General features: G+C 43.2%; 1 protein-coding gene across 5 annotated transcripts in view; it reads right to left on the bottom strand.

Annotated features, from left to right (window-relative positions):
• Positions 1–23,170, bottom strand: part of LOC523431 (ATP-binding cassette sub-family C member 4-like) — a 46,322-nt gene that overhangs the window by 16,559 nt on the left and 6,593 nt on the right. For 4 of the 5 annotated variants that reach the window (XM_059892307.1, XM_059892308.1, XM_059892304.1 and 1 more), the window contains 2 exons: positions 9,418–9,531; positions 8,752–8,872 (listed from right to left, as the gene is read on the bottom strand). In XM_059892307.1, the coding sequence (XP_059748290.1) occupies positions 8,752–8,872; positions 9,418–9,531 (235 nt within the window). The remainder of the gene's footprint in view (positions 1–8,751; positions 8,873–9,417; positions 9,532–23,170) is intronic. The other variant, XM_059892306.1, reaches the window with a different exon arrangement.

Raw genomic sequence — 23,170 nt, 5'->3', positions numbered from 1 at the left:
AAAGGTTTTAGAGTAGTCAGTGAAACAGTAGCAGATGTTTTTCTGGAATTCTCTTGTTTTTCTATGATCCAATGGATGCTGGAAATTTGATCTCTGGTTCCTCTGCCTTTTCTAAATCCATCTTGTATCTGGAACTTCTTAATTCACATAATGGTGTGAATTATAAATGTTAAAAGAAGAGGGCAGCTAGAAAGAGAGGATTAAGCAGTAAATAAAGAGGGGACAGGGATGAAAAGGCAGATGCAAAAGGTGGCTCAGACATCAACAAGCAAAACATCTGTGGAGGAAAGAACTCATCTTTGAACACAGACAATTAAGTGAATCTGAGGCCAGTCTTCCTGTCCAAGCAGCAGGGAGCTCTCAGCAAGTTTCTCCCCTCCTGGCCCAGAGAGGAATCTTATACCCCAGGACTGTGCACAGTCACTGCCTGGTCACTGGGGTTAGCACAGGAGATGCACTCTGTTTGCTTCTCCTGCTCTTAGACATTTTAATCACTCTGCAGGCATCACTACACAAGAGCCCTGTGCTACTGCTACTTATATATACTACTGCCCCTACATGAAAACCACTCTTACGGTATCTGTAACACACTCTACCTATGAATAGAAGTGGGCACCTACAACATTCTGGGAAGACTGCCAGATTTGGCACTGAGAGAGTTAAATATCTCCTAATTGGAACACAGTGATACCAAACAAAAGAGCATTTTACAAAAAATCCACCTACAACTGAAGCAATTATTTGTCCCCAAACCTTGATACTTCGGATGCTGACGACGGCCTCTGACACCTTCTCAATGGCCATGGGGAAGTACAGGGTGCTCGAAAACCTCAGAGCCTCAAACAGCATCACCACCACAAACACTTGGCTGGCTGTGATCAGGCTGTCAAGGAGCTCATTGGTGATGATGGTGACAAAAATTATAATTTTGCTGACACCAAAAAATGATGTCAAATTCATGCCCCTAAGGTAGGAAATTCTCAGAATCTTGGAAATTTCCTCCCTGAAAAAAAGAGTAGGAAAGAGGTTTTAAAAGAAGCATCGACATCCAAGGCACGAATTCAAGTCCTCACATGGAGACACTACACAGTGCACGCCTGGGGCTCCGTCCCAACATCAGGACGCACACTTCATCACCACTTCACTTCCAACTAAACAGAGGCTTCATGTCACCCTTTTAAACCCTGTTGGTCAACTGAACTGGGTTTGAACATTCTTTCAACAAGCATTCATAACCACAAGTCCTGGGCCAGGTCCCTACTGATGACAGAAAGACACAGTCTGTCCCCTTCAGGAGCTCATGAACTTGTGGGGGAAGAGAATAAAACACCCCAAAATTGTGAGGCACCAAGACATTAGACAGAGGCAGGCACCATGGCCCCTATGGAAGCATATGTCCTAGCTATTGTAAACAGTGCTGCAATGAGCATCGAGGGACATGTGTCTTTTTGAATTCTGGCTTTCTCAGGGCATATGTCCAGTAGAGGGATGTCTGGGTCATATGGCAGATTTATTCCTAGTTTTCTAAGGAATCTCCAGCATCTTTTCCATAATAGCTGTGCCAATTTGCTCTCCTACCACAGAGCAGGAGGGTACTGTTTGTAGACTTTTTGTTGATGGCCATGCCTACCAGTGTGAGGTGATACTTCATTGTAGTCTTGATTTGTATTTCTTTAAGAAAGAGTGATGTTGAGAATTTTTTCCTGTGTTTATTGGCTATCTGTATGTCTTCAGAAGCATATATAATTTTTCCTTTAAGAAGATGGTAAATGGAACAGTAGGTTAAAATGACATATCCCCTCTTCCACTTAACCCTCCTGCCACATGTGAGGCGTGGAGTTCATAGTATTTAAGTTCATCTTCATTTGAAAACTTGGTAAGACTTCTAATTTCAGTCAATAAAAATAGGGGGGAAAGTACAAAAATATGGTGTGATATGTATAAAAACGTACCTTCTCAATCTGGTAATAAGGTCTATAAATGACTGTTCCCAAGCATACATTTTTACTGTTCTGATGCCAGTTATAACTTCACTCATGGTCCTGATACTGTCATCTGTGAGAGCTGTGGTCTTACTCCTGAGGGGATAGATGTGAGAGATGAGACTTAATGACCACAGCCCAACTTTCCAGCAGCAGCAGCAGCAGCAGGAGGGGGCAAAGGGAGGGACCAGGGATTGATGATTCCCTACAGCTCTTCTGTGCTGACATCACAGGCAGGTCCTTCTCAAAGTGAAAATGAAGAAAAAGACTTCTAGAAGTCAACCATTCAGCCTAATTCAAGGAGTAACTTGGAAACTCGCAGTACTGGCTGAGGAAGACCCAAAGTAATTCAGGTATAAACTCTCTGCCCAAGGAGGTCGCAGCTGGGCAGAGAAGGCAGAAAGACACTGAATCTAAGGGGAAGACAGGTCTGTGCTGTGATAAAATAGGAAAGAAGTTCTGGGAAGCAGAAAAGATGGGACTGTTAATTCTACCAGGAAAGCAGAACAAGAAGAAATTCAGAGACCTGGTAGCACTGGAACAGGGCCTCGAAGGATGAGGAACATCTCTTCACAGCAGACAGGAAAGAAATTGCAAATAGACAAAAATATCACATATAAAGTCATAAACAACAACAACAACAACAAAAACAGAAGAGAAATCTCAAGGAAAAAAAAAAAAAAAAACTTCAAAGAGCACAACACCTCCACCATCTGACAGCCTGGACAAATGACCCACCTCCAACCCTCTGGGACCTGCTTCAGGTCTATCTCTTCACCATTATGTCCTTCATCACCAGTGACTGTTCTATCACATATTCTGCTGGGACTGTGGGGCTTTACTAAGACATAGTTAATTAAGATTGACCTTGTCCTTGAGGCACTTATAAGTTAATGGAAACACTGAATTAAAAACAAAACATGAAAATAGAAACCTGAAAATTGCTCTAGCATAAGAATAACAAAAACACATGAAGCTAAATTTGAGCCTATAGGATTATTACTATTTAATAAAGTTTACAAAACGTCAATGTAGGTACATTCTGCTCAAGGACACTCCACTTATTCAGCTATGGTAGTGGGAGGAGCCAGTGAGTGCCATCTCCTTTCCCTCTTCAAGATCAGCCTTCAGCTTAAGGCTGGAGCCTCCACCTGCAAAGCCTGAAGGGTCTACAATGCACTCAAAGAAGAGACCAGAGAAGGCACTGGTTTAGTTTTTGAACAGAAGCATCGAGCAGATGCTGCATGTTACTAAGCACTTATCACCTATTTTTTAAACCAGTGTTTCTCTTACCGGAGTGATGAAAACAACATCCTGAAGCAGCTTTGCAAAAGCAGAAGAATGATGAGAACCGCCATCGCAGGAAGATATGACATTCCTATTTCCATCCAGAGCAGGGCGGTCACTGCGACAGCCTGCAGTGGCCCCACCCACAGATAGTGAAGAACATCCTCACCAATAAAGAGAAAGACAAGCCTTCTTAGGACTGCATACAATAAAACCAGTAAGGACACAGTGTAGAAACAATCTGCTCTGAAGGAACAGACAGTAATCTAAACAGAAATTATCTCAGTGAGTTTTACACCTGCTGAAGCAGATATCCAAGCTTCCACCCCAGATGACGCTGTTCTGGGGCAGCACAGGGCCAGCCTCAGGGACATCCAGGGAGAACCTGACCAGCACCACTGACGGATGATGTTGATTTTGTCCACAACACAGATGAGCTCAGGGATTCCCCAAACTCTCTCTGTCCCAAAATTCAGCCCCTATCTCCCCAGAAGAGCCTATATTATGGTACCTACCACACTTCTAATAACTGCTTGTACATTTACCTTTTGGACAGGCTGTGGCCTTTCCAGGGCAGAAATTAAGGCTTATTCATCCTTCAAATTAAGTAGAGGCCTTACGTCATGTTTGATGAGTAAATAATTGAAGAAGTGAAAATGTTAGTCACTTAGTCATGTCCGACTCTTTGCAGCCCCATGGATTATAGCCCTCCAGGCTCCTCCGTCCATGGGATTCTCCAGAAAAGAATACTGGAGTAGGTTGTCATTTCCTTCTCCAGGGGATCTTCCCAATCCAGGGATCGAACTCAGGTCTCCCACATTGCAGGCAGATGCTTTAACCTCTGAGCCACCAGGGAAGCCCAAAGAAAACATTATACAGAATTATAATTATAAAACAATAAAGTTTTCAAAAGCAATTCCGAAAATTTCAGAGTAAAATGAAACAAAAGTTATATCCATCCAGTAGGCTGAGTTACACAAAAGAGAATTATTAAAAGTGGTTTTAAAAAAATAATTTGAAAACACATTCCCTGTGTGATATGCCTAAGGACAATATGAACAGCAAAAAAATACAAAAAGCTTCCAAAAGTCACATTAGGGTTAATAGTGTTGATACTATAAGATTTTTAAATGAGTAATTATGTTGATATCATTGAGAACTGGGATTAGGCATGGCTGAAAAGAGAACAGATAGTGAAAGAAAACAGATACCAATCTAAGAGTTAAAAGAGAAAGTAAAAACACTACTGTCCGGAATCTGATTTAGATTGAAAATACCCATATAAACTCAAGGTTTGTTTACTACAAAAAATGTATACTAGATTTGTCCAATGACAAAGCTGAGGGAAAATAGACAACTCAACAGCAAGGAGCACCCCCCAGACCACAGTCTCTAAATACCATTTCCCACTAGAAGGAACCATGGCTGCTTAGAGAAATGGAGATTCCAGGGCTGGGGCAAATTTGTACTTAAGGGTGAGCAGCTTTTTTTGTGTAAAGATAAACTAGAAACATTTTGTCACATCAGAAAGCAAAAAATTAGCAAAGATTTCTATAGTATGCACAAAAGACAGGAGTCTTGGGAAGAGACGCATTCTATCCTTAATGGCAGAGGCTGGTTTCACAAAGAACTTAGAAAACTCATTGCTGTTTATAGGCCATTATGGCTGAATGAGATCTCTTGAGAAAAGTCACTTCTAAAAGTCAACTTTTCTGGAAAGTAATTAAAAGTTTCACTTCTAAGCAGGGTTTTGATTTTTTCCTCATTATGAAAGTAATCTTTTAAAAAAGGAGTCATCTATTTCCTTGATTTTTTAAAGAAAATGGATTGAGGGGGATTGGAGGATGAGTGAAATAGGTGAGGGAGATTAAGAGACACAAACCAGTTATAAAAGAAATAAGTCATGGGAATGTAATGTACAACATAGGGAATACAGTCAATAACACTGGAAAAATTTGTATGGTGACAGAGGATAACTAGACTGATCAGGGTGATCATTTAATAATGTACAAAAACACTGAGTCACTACACTATACACTTGAAACTAATATAATATTGTAAGTCAATCATACTTCAATTTTTAAAACTTTTTTTAAATGAGATAATAAAAATACAGATTTAAAAAAAAATGAATTGAAAAGCATCACCCTCATATATGTCTCAAGGTCGTCACTGTGGATATTACTGACATCTGATGGCTCATGCTAAGCTGTCAAGAATCAGCAGGGCAGGTCTGCTCTGCAGGTTCCTGTCTGCTTGGCTCAGTGCCCCCTCCTCCTCTCCCTTGCTGTGTAGTCCTCAGTGGTTGCTCTGAGCCCACATATCTCTGCCACCAGCAGCCACTCATCAGCCTCCTGGGTGGAGCAGAAGCAAGGGATACAAGGAAGAAAGGGTTGGGAAATAAATGCAAAGACCACTCAGCTCTCTAGAAGGGAGTCAAGGCACAAAGCCCCAAGTCCAGACACAAAGCCCACTTTGGGACGCAGAGGATTCTGCTTACTTCCTGCTCATCAGTTGAGCTCCAATGTGAAGATTTACACAAATATGTGCTTCCTACATTCTCCACCTAAAGCAGAGACAACCAGCAAAAGTGGCCTTGGAAAAAGGTCAGTAATTAGACAAGGCCAGCCATTTCTAAGGTTCCCGGGAAGCAGATATAAACCCTCTTCACTCCGCACCTCTCAGGGGAAGAGACTGGGTGTACCCTCTCTGGTTCTCTGAGGTCACCCCACTTACACACCAACAGGTGGGGACCTCACCTCTCAGAGAGAAGCCCTGATGACCTGGGGAGTGGTCTCTGTGTCTCTGGTCCAGGAAGAGTCTTCAGGCCCCTCCTCTCCACCCTGAGGGGCCCGGGCAGGCAGAGACCTGTTCTCCTCACCCAAAGTACCCATGGGGGTGCTCACAGGGGCCAGGGTGGTGAGAACTCGCTGGCTGTTCTGTTCTAATCAGGGGTGACCTGCACGTGCTCCAGGTTGAACATTAGCCTGGTACTGGCTTCCCCAAGCATTATGATCACTCCTCAATTCTCACAAGACAGAGGTTTCACACTTAAATCCTAACCCCAGAATCCACACCCTGGACTGGCACCACCTGTGCTGCCAGGAGTGCCTGTGCTGTGGTTGGTCACAGCACTGTCTGGGAACCACGGGTAACCCATAACTCGTCTTTGCACTAGAGGAATTAAAAGAGGGCAGGAGGTCACAAAGTAAATGTGTTCATGTTTTAGAGAATCCAGAGCTGAGTTTAGATCTTCCACTATCTAAAATTATCACCACTTAGGGATAGTAATGAGGGGAAGCTGGCTTCTTAAGACACTCCTGGTCCATCTGACCACAGCATGATGTTGCTGCTGGCATCAACATCCTAGTCAAATCTGGCACCCAGGGGACATGGTCACCTGAAATCTACCCACAATTATGATCCCAAATCTGACTTTCTGCTTCAAAAAGTTCTTAGTGTCCTATTTATTATCCTTAAACAAAGTTCAGGATGCATGTGTCTGAGACCCTGAAGACAAAGCTCTAAAGACAAGCCTTCATGACCCTGGACAAGCCATTGAGATGATCAGGCTTGTAAGTCAGAGTGCCTGAAATGGAAGCGCACTTTGTCCTTTAAGCTCCTTGTAACCACAGGCAACCTATGTAATTACTTGGATTCAGAGTCCTTTCCTCTACAACGGGGGTAATAGGAAACTCACAACTTCGCTGAGTTAGCCAAAGGAATAAAAATGTTATTATGCATAAAGTGCTCATAGCAGTTCCTGATACATAACTTATTTCGAGCACTTGCTATCGCTATTGCTGCACCACTAATAGTACTGTGGCTGCCACCACCAGTACTACTCAGTATGATCCCTTGTTACTGCCACTAGTACTTACAGCACTACTATTGAGATGAGCCCCCCCATTTACCAGGTCCTCGACTCCCCACTTCTCTGCCATGACCGCCCAACAACCAGCCTCCTGAAAGAGGGGCTGGGGCTCTACCAGTTACACTTTATGTAGCCCCCAGGCCTGGCCTTCCTGGATCCCCAGCAGGAAGTGTTCCTGGGGCTGGACAACTGTGAAATCAACACTCCACCCCACCCTTCACAAGGCACTGCAGTACCTCGGTGGTCAGAGCCCTCTCTAAGGTGGCACTTTGCCCCATATACCTGTCCCCACCCTCTGGCACAGTGGTCAACACATCTTTGTTATCAACGAGAACTCAGTCTCCCAGGACCACCCAGTCACCTGGGAGCTGACAGATCCTCTGTCTTTCCAGTTGTATGGGATGTACTTCACCTGCCCAGCTGCCCATTGCCCGCAGTGCCCTTCAGCACAGCACTTTAAACAAGAGCCTTTAAACAAGAGCCTTTAAACAAGAGCCACGCCGCCCACCTGTAAACCACCTGGCCCATAACCTCACCTCAACACAATGGACTGATGACAGCTCACACCTTCTCCACCTAAAACACCCCTTTCACAGCAACTGCATCTTCCATCCCTCCTGCCCTCACACACTTACAGGCCGCCTGTGTCCCTAAGGCAGTGCTAAGGGACCATGGTGAGCACGAGCCACCCAGGGGGGTCTGCAGCAGACCTCCAGCAGGCTCAGCCAGAACAGGGGGGCTGCCAGCACTGTGTCCCCAGGTGGACTGTCCTCTGGGGGATCTTGATCCAGGATCTTCAGGGTCACGGAAGTCAGTGACCTCATGGCTTTCTGTCTCTGGTTTCCTCCTGCACATCCCCTTCTCCACCCTCCACCAAAGCCAGGATACCAAGACTCTCCCTTCAACCAGTAAACCACCCCCACAGCCAGGACAGAAACCAGCATGGAGGGTGCATGAATTCATGGTGAAGCTGGAGCTCCTCCACACGGGGTCTCTGACCTGGGTGACCTGGCCCACGAGGAGGGTGCAGCCCAGGGAAGGGCGTGCTCTTGGAGCTCTGGCAGCTCCCCCCGCCAGATGCAGGGCCCAGAGTTCTGTTCCACAAGAAGAGAAGAAGCGAGGACCCCTTTTTAGGAAATCATTTATCAGATGTGACCTAGGCAAGTTAACAATCACTTGCTTGAGCACCTGTAAAATGCCTTATGTTACTGGGCTCTGATCCAAAGTTACTTTCTCCAAACCAGGAGGCTCATATTTCTTGAGGTTGTAGGATCTTTTTCTCAAGGATCATTTCAGCGTTTATATCAAGTACTGAGCACTAAAAATGTCCTAATATGGTATAAAACGTCTTGTCTTGTCAAGTGCCATCCTTTCCCATAAGCTGTTATGGGAAAACCTGAAAGAACTTTTGGCCAACTTAGTACTAATCCCCTGGAGGCTCACTCCTTTAAGCATCAGTCCATTCTAAAAATAAACACAACCATTGAGCTACATCATGATGAGATTTATCCTGTGACAAACCACTGTTCTCTCTCCCCACCATCACATCCATCTCAGTACTGATCTGCATACACTTAAAAGCAATGCACAGTATGTAAAAATTTTTACCTCAAGAAATGTAAATATTCCCAAAACTAGACAGGATTTCCAGTAACACTTTATGATTGCTTTCATTAAACAAGGCTCCCGTTTGTATGTCTTGGCTCTCAAAACTTCTTGATCCCAGTACCTGTGATGAGAAACAGAGCACAGTAAATAATAGCGTGTCCACCAAAGGGAAAGGGGGCAGGGAAGAGTGGGAGAAGAGCCTGCACTACAGGGTGCTCTGCGGCTGCGCAATAGATGCCGGCTACCTGCTCACAGGGCTCCTGAAAGAGGAGCAGTGTAGACCCTGAAGCACCAGAATAAAAGGCTTTGAGGGGGAAAAGTCCAAATTCTGGAAATAAGTTCCTTCCAAACTTTGCTGGACTCACAGGTCATGAGCCGCTTAGGGGGGCAGATTCCCTTCCCCAGGGACCCCACCTCCGGGGACAGAGCTCAGCCTCCAGGGCCATGGCTGCAGGCTCCCTCCACGTCCACAGATGCACAGGGAACACGGGCTCCCCCAGCCTCCAAAGTGGGCTGAGCCTTGGGTCAGCCTGAGGGGGTAAGCGTTCAGTGTCAGGAGAGGAGGCTCAGGAGAACCCAGAGGAAGCAAAGCCCCGACACACACACCTTTAGCCCCACGTGGAAATTCTCACTCTCACTCCCTTCCTCCCTGCTGCCTGTGCTCACCCTTGCAGCTCTTCTCCAAGGCGCTGGGAGCGATCTTCCGGAAACACCGAGTACATGTCATCTTGTTTTAATTTCTGTTCGTGACCAATTTTAAACAAGGGGTTTAGCCACCTGCTAAAAATTAAAAGGACAGTGACATATATGCAAATTCTCTCTGCTCTGCTCAGATGCTCAATTGTACATCAAAATTACACATCTCTAATTAGAATCCTACATTTATGGGCTTTGTTAAATAAAAACAAAAAACTATATTTTAAATATATAGAGGCAAGGGGGAATAATTAGATATGTGTTTACACACTCACTCACATACATACACACAGTCCCCAACTCTGTACTCTGAGAGGCCCTGGAAGCAGTGACACACTGGTAGCATTCTAGCCCCCTGATCTTGGGCTCTGGGGTAACATACACAATCACAATTTTTTTTTTTCTTGTAAGAAATGTTAAGTTCTCTTCAGTTCAGTTCAGTCCAGTTGCTCAGTCATGTCCGACTCTTTGCAACCCCATGAATCGCAGCACGCCAGGCTTCCCTGTCCATCACCATCTCCCAGAGTTCACTCAAACTCACGTCCATCAAGTCGGTGATGCCATCTAGCCATCTCATCCTCTGTTGTCCCCTTTTCCTCCTGCCCCCAATCCCTCCCAGCATCAGAGTCTTTTCCAATGAGTCAACTCTTCGCATGAGGTGGCCAGCTTTCAAATATTCAGAACCGTAGGATTAACTATAATCACCAGACTGCACATTACATCCCCATAACTGACTCATTTTATAATGGAAGTTTGTGTCTTTTGACCCCCTTCACCCAGACCTTGGCTTTTTAATACCTTCTTCCCTAAAAGGAACCAACTAAGAAATGGCTGGTTCCAAAATTGGGGCAGTGTGTGTCAGCATGTGATAATTCTTTTTGTCGTTGTTGTTTTATTGTAATATAAGTGCCTGACATGAAGCTTTGGAGACAGTCCATGTCAAAGACATCCATCTCTGGTGAACACGAGACAGCTACACAACCAGATAAAGAGCCAGGCCACCCCACCCATAAAGTTCCCTCTTTCAGAAAGCTCTGGTTGACCTGATAACAGACCATCTCACTGACTGTTTGCTTCTCCCTTCCTGCACTTTAATTCCCTCTCTTATTTTTTAAATTCAACAATAAAGAGTGAAACTTTAAAATCCTAGACATCCCACACTCAACCTCAAAAAGGTGGAACCCCTTGTCCAAGCTTGCTCATGAGCTTTCTCTCTCTCTCCACCCAGGACCTCGCTGTGTCATGCCAGGTGTGCCTTGTACCCTCCAGGACATGGGAATGATACACCTTGACATTTCAGATTTTCCTGATGGTTGTTGCTAAGATGTGTCTCACAATCCTAAGAACCACAAGGGCCAGTCCAGCCACAACACTGACTGCAAAATAGAATTTCTGTGGGGGCTGCTCATAACTAGTATGAGCCCTGGTATGCAGAGCCCCAGGAAGTCCTGGCAAAAGTCTCACTGTCTACAGGCCAAGACCAACAGGCAGGGAAAGTCCAAGATGGGTCTAAGACATCTTGTGCCATAAAATAAGGAAGCGCTCAAGGAATCATGAGGATGTGTAGAAGGACAGAGAAGCTTGAATGGCTCTTGCTAGACAAATCTGGAATACTATGAGCATCAAAACAAACAAATGGCAATGAAGCTTAACCCAGTAAATAATGAAAGAATCCATGAATCAGTAGTGCTACATAAACAGGAGAGAAAGGAAAGCTCTTGCAAACAAATGCAACCAAACATAAAAGGAGTAATCAATTACTTTTAAACTATGTACATAACTGAAAATGTACTATACTGAATAATTTTTAAGTGCAAGGTATTTTTTATCTTTACATGAGGAAAATCACTTGGGAAACTGTTTTGTGATTCAATCTATAAACTATGTATTCCAAGACATGTCTGTTCTAGATAGATGATTAGTCCCTTGTGCAAATCAAGTGCTGGTCCAAAAGACTGCTGAAATTTTATATGCCTACTGATATTTTACACTTTTTTATCCTGCATGTCCTGTAAAGTTATAAATCTGCACAATAAACATGTTTAACAATTCAAAAAATAAAAATAATAAAGGAAAAATCAAGTCAAGAAAATCATCCATGGAAATTAAAAACTGGCTGAAAGTTTGAAGCAGAAGATGATATTTACATAATCTCAACTTATCTCTCTGCAATTATTTATTATAAAGAGAAAAAACAATAAGGGTACAGATGATCCCACCAAAAAACCTATTCAGATAGATCATGCATTATTTAAATGATAATAATATGCAGAGACAGCACATAGGTAAATACCATTTTACTAATTTTACCAGGGTAAGGAAATTTCCAAGGCCAGACCATAATAACCCATGGATAGAGATCAAACCAGTCAGTCCTAAAGGAAATCAACCTTGAATATTCATTGGAAGGCCTGATGCTGAAGCTCCAATACTTTGGCCAAACTGATGCAAAGAGCTGACTAATTGGAAAAGACCTGGATGCTGGGAAAGGTTGAAGACAAAAGGAGAAGAGGGCAGCAGAAGATGACATGGTTAGATAACATCACCCACTCAATGGACATGAGTTTGAGCAAACTCCGGGAGAGAGTAAAGGACAAGGAAGTCTGGTGTGCTGGTCCATGGGGTCGCAAAGAGTCAGACATGACTGAGCAACACAACTGAGCAATAACAGCAACGACAGATATCACATTTTTTATCCTGTAGCAGATTCATTTTGATATTTGGCAAAACTAATACAATATTGTAAAGTTTAAAAATAAAATTAAATTTAAAAAAAAGAAATATTTGTTGAATGTATGAATATCCATGACTCATTAAAGAAGAAATAAGATAAACTGAACTTCAGATTTTGCTGATCTGGGTACTTGGCACCACTAAAGAATCCCGGTCCAGGAGTCAGAAGACTGGACTCTAGTCCCAGCAGTGGTGCTGAGCACCCAGGGCCTCAGCTGTCCTCTGCTCCACATCTCCACTCCACTTCAGCAGGTCCATGACCTTTAACATCTCTAGGTCTCAGTTTCCTTCCAAAACAATGGTGTACATCTAGGAGCTTTACCACTAAGCAGGTTTGAAACATGTTGGGTGATTTATTTCACACTTGTCCCCTACAGAAAATGCTCAGGGAATTAGCACTGGGACTTACCCAGATGATGGCATCCTGCCCCCAAAGTGAAAGCATTAGTCACTCAGTTGTGTCCGAGTCTTCGTGACCCCATTGTCTGTCCACAGAATTCTCCAGGCAAGAATACTGGAGTGGGTAGCCATTCCCTTCTCCAGGGGATGTTTCTGACCCAGAGACTGAACCAGGTTCTCCTGCACTACAGATTTTTTACCATCTGAGCTACAAGGGAAGCCCACAAAAGACCCTCTTTAAAATTCTGCTTGAAGAGGAAAAGATGGTCAGCATCACTAATCATGAGGGAAATGCAAATGAAAACCACAATAAGACATCAGCTCACATATATTAGGAGGGCTACCATGGGAAAAAGAAAGAAGAAAAAATAGTGTTGGCAAGGATGTGGAAATCTGCACACTGACAGTGGGATTGTAAAATGGTGTATCACAAAAGACAAAGGTTTTATGATTTGATTTACATGAAGTCCTCAGAGTAGTCAAATTCAAAGAGAAACAAAGTGGCCCTGTGGTTGCCATGGGCTGGGGATAAGGGAAGTGGGCAGTTAGTGCTTTAATAGCACACTAGTACAAGATGCAGAGAAGGCAATGGTAACCCATTCCAGTACTCTTGCCTGGAAAATCCTATGGACGGAGGAGCGTGGTAGGCTGCAGTCCATGGGGTCATGAAGAGTCAGACATGACTGAGCGACTTCACTTTTCACTTTCATGCATTGGAGAGGGAAATGGTAACCCACTCCAGTGTTCTTGCCTAGAGAATCCCAGGGACGACGGAGCCTGGTGGGCTGCCATCTATGGGGTCGCACAGAGTCAGACATGACTTAAGCAACTCAGCAGCAGCAGTACAGGATGAAAAGAATTCTGGAATTGGCTGCACAATAATGTGAATGTACTTAACAATACTGAACTGCGTGCTTTAAAATTGTCAGATGGTAAATTTTATGTTGTGTGCATTTTCCACAATTTTAAAAAATTTAATCAGAAACAAAAATGGCACCTGATGTCCCTCATTTGGAAATCTTCCTGTGTTAGAGCTAGACGTTGCCACTTCCTGGTTATATGATCGTGAACCAGCCACAAAACCTCTCAGTATTGGCCTCAGGAAAATGGGAGAAGACCTGGAGAGACACCTCCTTGGGATGCTGAGAGGGTCAGTGATACTCTGAACAGGACAAAGTCCCTCCAGACAAACAGCAGTCATCACCACCACAGAGTGCTCCAGTAATCCCATGTGGTCCCCATTAGAAAGCCTCTGAAAGTTTGATACATGAGGTTACAACAATAGCAGCCCCCAAGAGGAAGAAGAAAGACTCCTCTCCTTTCCTGGCAAGGGCTCAGCCACTGAAAAGCCATGACTTTGAAAGAGCCCTCCCAACTTCCTCTTCTCCTCTATAAAAGTGCTCTCTAGCCCTGGCACTTTGGGGACTTAAACTTGGCTCTCCACAAATGCAAACCTCAAACTGAAATTCTCTGCTGATTTTGAATAAGTCCATTTTTGCTGGAGAAATATCTGACACTCTATTTGTTCAGGTCAACAGAGGGAAGGGAATCAACATGATTGCAGGACCCATGGAAGACTCCAAAGGCAAATGATCCACTTGACACATCTGAAAGGACACATGTCTCAGGTTGATCAGATGCAGAACTATAAAGACCCAAAAAAAAAAAAAATCAAGAATAAACTACAAGAGATAAATTTGTTAGGAAGTTTATTCTGCCATAGGACATATCAGTAAATTTGAATATACCTTTGGGGTGTTCTACTTCTTGCTTGAGGCTGTTGATATTGTATAAAATTATCAAAACTCATCAAATTAAACAGTTATTGAGAACAGGTCAAGGCCAGAGAAACAGCCCTGCAGAGCTCACCCAGCCTCCTTCTCCAATATGTGGATTTCTGACTGTTAATGAAGAATAACAAGTAGTATTCAGAAAATGGTGCAAAGAATCCTAGCTTGAAATTTAACATTTCGATGTATTCACAATCGATAGTTACTAAGGGCCTTACAGGACCAACTTCCCTAAACCATCTCAGCACTCAGCCAGTTCACATCCCCCTCATGTCATCAGCTTCTCTGACAAGAGTCTCTGGAGGGTCTGTCTTAACACCAGTGACAGTTTCCACATCCGCACTCACTCCCGCAAGGGGACAGTTCACTAACTGAGACATGGTCAGGGTCAGGGGAGCAAGGATGTAACCACTCCCTGAAGGGTCAAGTGCATCTGGTCCAAGACCCTGCTCCACCTCATCCCTGTGGACAGGTCCTGCACTCAACCCCCAGCCTGCTGTGGGCTCTGGGACAAGGGTGGAGAGAAACGCAGAGCTCACCCAGAGGCTGCAGGGACATCAGGGACATCACCAGGGAGAGTCTCAGCAGACTTGACAGTCCAGTTCCCAGAGGGACACTGTTCATAAACTAGGCCACTGATTTCCAATAATGGGAAAGAATTATTATTCAATAAACCATAATGGGAAATGGGCTGTTTTAGAAAAAAAAAATGAGGCCTATTCTTACACCAAAAACTAAAAATATTCTAGCTGCCTTTACTGTCAAAATAAGAAAAAAGCTAAAATTAAACACAGAGATTTAGGTGATATTAGGATTTTTAAAACACATACTAAAAAATCAACAAGAGAAATCAAAATTAAAAGCTCAACTTTAATTAGTGATATATAATGTAAAACCTCTAAAGAACAAACTAAAATCTGAAAAAGTATTACATGCACTTATTATAAGCATTTATTCACGTATTGCTGAAGCCTGGCTTGGAGAATTTTGAGCACTACTTTACTAGCGTGTGAGATGAGTGCAACTGTGCAGTAGTTTGACCACTCTTTGGCATTGCCTTTCTTTGGGACTGGAATAAAAACTGACCTTTTCCAGTCCTGTGGCCACTGCTGAGTTTTCCAAATTTGCTGGCAAATTGAGTGCAGCACGTTCACAGCATCATCTTCCAGGATTTGAAATAGCTCAACGGGAATTCCATCACCTCCACTAGCTTTGTTCGTAATGATGCTTTCTAAGCTGGAATCAAGATTGCCAGGAGAAATATCAATAACCTCAGATATGCAGATGACACCACCCTTATGGCAGAAAGTGAAGACGAACTAAAACACCTCTTGATGAAAGTGAAAATGGAGAGTGAAAAAGTTGGCTTAAAACTCAACATTCAGAAAATAAAGATCATGGCATCCCATCGCTTCATTGGAAATAGATGGAGAAACAGTGTCAGACTTTATGTTTTTGGGCTCCAAAATCACTGCAGATGGTGACTGCAGCCATGAAATTAAAAGATGCTTACTCCTTGGAAGGAAAGTTATGACCAACCTAGATAGCATATTGAAAAGCATAGACATTACTTTGCCAACAAAGGTCCGTCTAGTAAAGGCTATGCTTTTTCCTGTGGTCATGTATGGATGTGAGAGTTGGACTGTGAAGAAGGCTGAGTGCCAAAGAATTGATGCTTTTGAACTGTGGTGTTGGAGAAGACTCTTGAGAGTCCCTTGGATTGTAAGGAGATCCAACCAGTCCATGCTGAAGGAGATCAGGCCTGGGATTTCTTTGGAAGGAATGATGCTAAAGCTGAAACTCCAGTACTTTGGCCACCTCATGCGAAGAGTTGACTCATTGGAAAAGACTCTGATGCTGGGAGGAATTGGGGGCAGGAGGAGAAGGGCATGACAGAAGATGAGATGGCTGGATGGCATCACCGACTCAATGGACTTGAGTCTGAGTGAACTCCGGGAGTTGGTGATGGACAGGGAGGCCTGGCGTGCTGCGATTCATTGGGTTGCAAAGAGTCGGACACGACTGAGCGACTGAACTGAAGGCCCACTTGACTTCACATTCCAGGATGTTTGACTCTAGGTCAGTGATCACACCATCGTGATTATCTGGGTCGTGAAAATCTTTTTTGTACAGTTCTTCTGTGTATTCTTGCCACCTCTTCTTAATATCTTCTGCTTCTGTTAGGTCCATATCATTTCTGTCCTTTATCGAGCCCATCTTTGCATGAAATGTTCCCTTGGTATCTCTAATTTTCTTGAAGAGATCTCTAGTCTTTCCCATTCTGTTGTTTTCCTCTATTTCTTTGCATTGATCGCTGAGGAAGGCTTTCTTATCTCTTCTTTCTATTCTTTGTAACGCTGCATTCAGATGATTATATCTTTCCTTTTCTCCTTTGCTTTTTGCTTCTCTTCTTTTCACAGCTATTTGTAAGGCCTCCCCAGACAGCCATTTTGCTTTTTTGCATTTCTTTTCCATGGGGATGGTCTTGATCCCTGTCTCCTGTACAATGTCACAAACCTCAGCCCATAGTTCATCAGGCACTCTATCTATCAGATCTAGTCCCTTAAATCTATTTCTCACTTCCACTGGATAATTATAAGGCATTTGATTTAGGTCATACCTGAATGGTCTAGTGGTTTTCCCTACTTTATTCAATTTAAGTCTGAATTTGGCAATAAGGAGTTCATGACTGAGCCACAGTCAGCTCCTGGTCTTGTTTTTGTTGACTGTATAGAGCTTCTAGATGTTTGGCTGCAAAGAATATAATCAATCCGATTTCAATGTTGACCATTTGGTGATGTCCATGTGTAGAGTCTTCTCTTTTGTTGTTGGAAGAGGTTGTTTGCTATGACCAGTTCATTTTCTTAGCAAAACTCTATTAATCTTTGCCCTGCTTCATTCTGTATTCCAAGGCCAACTTCAGGTGTTTCTTGACTTCCTACTTTTGCATTCCATTCCCCTCTAATGAAAAGGACATCTTTTGGGGGGTGTTAGTTCTAAAAGGTCTTGTAGGTCTTCACAGAACCGTTCAACTTCAGCTTCTTCAGCATTATTGGTTGGGGCATAGACTTGGATTACTGTGATATTGAATGGTTTGCCTTGGAAATGAACAGAGATCATTCTGTCGTTTTTGAGATTGCATCCAAGTAATACATTTCAGACTCTTTTTTTCACCATGATGGCTACTCCATTTCTTCTGATGGATTCCTGCCCGCAGTAGTAGATATTATGGCCATCTGAGTTAAATTCAACCGTTCCAGTCCATTTTAGTTCACTGATTCCTAGAATGTCGATGTTCACTCTTGCCATCTCTTGTTTGACCATTTCCAATTTGCCTTGATTCATGGACCTGACATTCCAGGTTCGTATGCAATATTGCTCTTTACAGCATCAGACCTTGCTTCTATCACCAGTCACATTCACAGCTAGGTATTGCTTTTGCTTTGGCTCCATCCCTTCATTCTATCTGGAGTTATTTCTCCACTGATATCCAGTAGCATATTGGGCACCTACTGATCTGGGGAGTTCCTCTTTCAGTATTCTATTATTTTGCCTTTTCATACTGTTCATGGCTTCCAGATGTTCAAGCTGGTTTTAGAAAAGGCAGAGGAACTAGAGACCAAATTGCCAACATCCGCTGGATCATCAAAAAAGCAAGACAGTTCCAGAAAAACATCTATTTCTGCTTTACTGACTATGCCAAAGCCTTTGACTGTGTGGATCACAAGAAACTGTGGAAAATTCTGAAAGAGATGGGAATATCAGACCACCTGACCTGACTCTTGAGAAATTTGTATGCAGGTCAGGAAGCAACAGTTAGAACTGGACATGGAACAACAGACTGGTTCCAAATAGGCAAAGGAGTACATCAAGGCTGTATATTTTCACCCTGCTAATTTAAGTTATATGCAGAGTGAATCACGAGAAATGCTGGGCTGGAAGAAACATAAGCTTGAATCAAGATTGCCAGGAGAAATATCAATAACCTCAGATATGCAGATGACACCACCCTTAAGGCAGAAAGTGAAGAGGAACTAAAAAGCCTCTTGATGAAGGTGAAAGAGGAGAGTGAAAAAGTTGTCTTAAAGCTCAACATTCAGAAAACGAAGATCATGGCATCTGGTCCCATCACTTCATGGGAAATAGATGGGGAAACAGTGCAAACAGTGTCAGACTTTATTTTCTTTGGCTCCAAAATCACTGCAGATGGTGACTGCAGCCATGAAATTAAAAGACGCTTACTTCTTGGAAGGAAAGTTATGACCAAACTAGATAGCATATTGAAAAGCAGAGACATTACTTTGCCAAAAAAGGTTTGTCTAGTCAAGGCTGTGGTTTTTCCAGTAGTCATGTATGTATGTGAGAGTTGGACTGTGAAGAAGGCTGAGCGCCAAAGAGTTGATGCCTTTGAACTGTGGTGTTGGAGAAGACTCTTGAGAGTCTCTTGGACTGCAAGGAGATCCAACCAGTCCATTCTGAAGGAGATCAGCCATGGATTTCTTTGGAAGGAATGAAGCTAAAGCTGAAACTCCAGTACTTTGGCCACCTCATGCGAAGAGTTGACTCATTGGAAAAGACTCTGATGCTGGGAGGGATTGGGAGCAGGAGGAGAAGGGGATAACAGAGGATGAGATGGCTGGATGGCATCATTGACTCGATGGACGTGAGTCTGAGTGAACTCTGGGGGTTAGTGATGGGCAAGGAGGCCTGGCGTGCTGTGATTCATGGAGTTGCAAAGATTCGGACACAACTGAGTGACTGAACTGAAATGATAAGCATTTATTACAAGTTATTTCAAAAATATAAATGCTCTATAGGAAAAATAATCTATTAATAGACATTTGAAGAAACACAAATAAATGGTCAGTAGACATAAAAAATCTTCCATCTCTACAAATCAAATGGCAACCCACTCCAGTATTCTTGTCTGGGAAATCCCATGTACAGCGGAGCCTGACAGGCTACAGTCCATGGGGTTGCAAACAATCAAACTGGAGTAGGTGACTGAGCACTCATAAATCAAATAAATTCAAATTAAAACTCTTTGAATTATTTTTGACTTTAGGCCCAGGAAAAAAATGTAATTCAGGTACTCAAAGTTGACAATGAAATAAGCTCACAAACACCTGTTAAGAGGGCAAATTGATCTGAACCTAATGGAAAACAATTCAGCCTTTCACTAATTATTCTACTTCTGGGAATTTGGAAAAAGAAAAGATGCAGCAAAATATATGGTCATAGATATGCATCACATCCTAATTAGCCATAAACTCTATTAAACAAAAGCAAAAGACTGCATACATTTCAATTAAATACCACATTTTGACAGAAACAGATTCACAGATTTAGAGAACTTGTGGTTGCCAGGGAGAGTGATGAGGGAAAGGGATAGTTAGGAATTTAGTAGGAACATGTGTACACTGCTGTATTTAGGATGGATAAGCAACAAGGACCCACTGTATCACAAAGGGAACTCTGTTCAATGTTATGTGCCAGCCTCAATGGGAGTGGGGTTTGGGGGAGAATGGATACGTGTTTATGTACGGCTGAGTTCCTTTGTTGTCCACCTCAAACTATCGCGTTGTCAGTTGGATATACTCCTATACAAAATAAAAAGCATACCTAAAAAATAAATGCCACATTTTGAACATTATTTAATGCTATAAATAAATGTTAACCATAGAAAATTAAGAAGGAATCAGGATTCAAGGATATTTAACTTTATAGAAAATGTGCATAATACAACATTGTTAAGCAACTATGCTACAGTAAAAATTAATTCTAAAAAACCATGAGCTATATTTTAATTTAAAAAAAAAAACTGTGCATTTGCAGATATGCACAAAACTTCAGAGGGAAAGACTAAGAAATAACCAAATTATCAGCAAGTATACCTGGCTAAAAAAAAAAAAAAAAATCCTTGTTCCTTTCTTCTTCTTCTATGTGCTCAGTCATGTCTTTCTCTTTGCAGAGTAGCCCACCAGACTCCTCTGTCCATGGGATTCTCCAGGCAACAGTACTGGAGTGGGTTGCCATTTCCTACACCAGGGGATCTTCCTGACCCAGGGATCAAACCCATGTCTCTGTGTCTCCACATTGGCAGGTGGGTTCCTTATGTCTGGGCCACCTGGGAAGCCCTTCTTCTTCCATAAAGTTTTTTATAGAAATAGAAAAATATATATTCTTTTCTAAAATTCGCAATTACCAATAGCCATAATGTATGCCTTCTCTTAGACTCTAAGTCCTACCTGTGCTGTGAAAACACTAAAACCCCTGTGAGGTCATTTGTATAAAGACAATAAGCCATTTACAAATTTAGAAAGCAGATGAACTGTAAGAAAAGCAAAACAAGGTGGATAGACAGCACTCTGGGCAGCATTTCCTGCCTGGGCTCATTTCAATTTCCCAGGACAGCAAGTGAGGGACACGAGGAAATCATGAGGGTACCTCAGACTTTGCAAACAGGATGGCAATTGTGGTCCCCAAGTAACTTCACAAAGTCTGGACCCCTTTTTAAAAGTTAACACCGAAGGAACAATGCCAATGGGAGGAGTGGCTTAAAGCAGAAAACAGCCTCTACCTTCCATCAGAATCTCCTGGAGCTTGTTTAACCCCATCCCCAGGGTGTCTAAATTTACAGAATTGGCCTAGAAGCAGCATGGGGCAGGGGTGGGGTAGGGGTGGTGATTTGCATTTCTAACAAGCTCCCAGGTGAGGAGGATGCTGCAGGTCTGAAAGCCATATTTGAGAACAGCCGCCCTAAAGCTTGATTATAGAGACGTTTCACGTGCATCATCTCCAACAACAAGATCTTTAAGAACTTCCCTTGAGAAACTCCACCTACAAGACCAAAGGTGTGTTTGGAATCACCTTTTCCCTCCATTTAAGAACAAGAATCTCAACAGAAGCAGCTCAGTACTGCAGTTACATCCACATCAACACAGGCTTGAAAGCCAGACTACCTCGTTTGGGATCCAACTCTTACTAGTAGCTGTGTGATGGTAGGCAACTTGGTCAACCTCTTGGAATCTGGGGCAGAATGGATACATGTTTATATATGGCTGAATCACTTTCCTGTCCACCTGAAACTATAGCAACATTGTAAATTGGCTGTGAAAGTCATTCAGTCATGTCTGACTCTTTGCAACTCCATAGATTATACAGTCCGTGGAATTCTCCAGGTCAGAATACTGGAGTGGGTACCCTTTCCCAGAAGGGAAATCTCTGGGAAACACCAAGGGAATCTTCCCAACCCAGGGATCGAACCCCAGTTTCCTGAATTGCAGGCAGATTCTTTACCAGCTGAGCCACAAGTTTATAAAATAAAAAGTGTTTTTAAAAATTACTCAATCTCTCTGCTTCAGTGACTTCACATGTTAAATAAGAGATAATAGCTCCTTCCACTCCAGCAGAAAAATTGGAAATGGGTGCCTACCCAAATCAATAAGAAGTCCTCACATTCCCATTTCCATGCACATACATTTTGAAAATCCACAAATAAAACACTCCTTGCCCTAGAGAGTTCCTTGCCCTGTCTGAAGTTAAGGAGAGGTGTCCCTACTTTGTTATTATTTATTGTGGTTGTTGTTTAGTCACTAAGTCATGTCCGACTCTTTTGCAACCCCATGGGCCATAACCTGCCAGGCTTCTCTGTCCATGGGATTTCCCAGATAAGAATACTGGAGTGGGTTGCCATTCCCTACTCCAGGGGATCTTCCCCATCCAGGGAACAAACCCACATCTCTTGGTCTTCTGCTATGGCAGGTGCCTTCTTTAACATTGAGCCAACAAGGAAGCCTACACCCATATTTTCTCTTCTTGACCCTCTTTCCTTAAGGGCCACTGAATGGCCAAGAAATGTAGTTACACACACTGAATACACCACCATCAGAACAAGCACAGAAGCTTCTGTTTCCTGGGAATCCCCAAGGACCTCCCATATGAAGAAAAGGAAATATTAGAATTTGTGGGAAAGATGGACGGTTTCAGGTCCAGAAATGAAAGACATAATAATCACTCAAGTGTCTTTAAACCCAAAGGTTCCAGCCCACCTAATTAGTGGTCCCAACTACCAGATGGAAAACTTTAGTTAAGAGCTTCACCTCTCTGAGCTGCTTTTCATCTGTGTTTCCTCCTGGCTCAGAGGCCCCTCGGTGGTTTCAGAACCAGAGGACTCCTGGGCAGGACCACCTGCATCAAGACCATGCACTGCTTCTGGAAAGGCTAGAGATGCAGATAAGATCCCACAGGCTTCAGGGACCCCATCCCCAGGGTGACTTTCAAAAGTGGAAGCAGAGATTCACAGTAAGAAAAAGGGCTGGTCAAATACATCCTCCAGTCCTCTCAATGTATCCCAGATAAAAGCAAAATGGGTTCAAGAATCATGTCCCCGTTCATCTTTTAAAAAGTGTTTTTTTACACACATGAAATTTGTCACAACTAGATACTGAAATATAGTGAGAGATGCACACAGAGGGAGGGAGGGAGACATGGCCATAGACACAGTGACAAGGGAGCCTGGTGCAGTTGGAACTCAGCTGTCACCTCAAGAATATGGAGAAAGCTGGGGACATTATTGGCAGATGGCAACAAGAGCAGAGCACTAATTAGATTAAGAAACCTGTTCATGTCTTTTGCTTAGTGGGGAAAGTGTGTGAACTAGTTTAGAATTATGAATCCGGAGCTCTCCTGGGGAAGCCGGCTAAGGATGGCATGCGGGGTCCGGTCCTTCTCCTTCTGGCAGTGACCCCCCGAGGCAGCCTGGGTTCTCAGCTTCCCTGCCTCCTGCTCCCGCTGCCCCT

The sequence above is a fragment of the Bos taurus genome, chromosome 12, assembly GCF_002263795.3.
Source record: "Bos taurus isolate L1 Dominette 01449 registration number 42190680 breed Hereford chromosome 12, ARS-UCD2.0, whole genome shotgun sequence".
Taxonomy (NCBI): domain Eukaryota; kingdom Metazoa; phylum Chordata; class Mammalia; order Artiodactyla; family Bovidae; genus Bos; species Bos taurus.
This window is presented reverse-complemented; position numbering and strand designations above follow the sequence as displayed.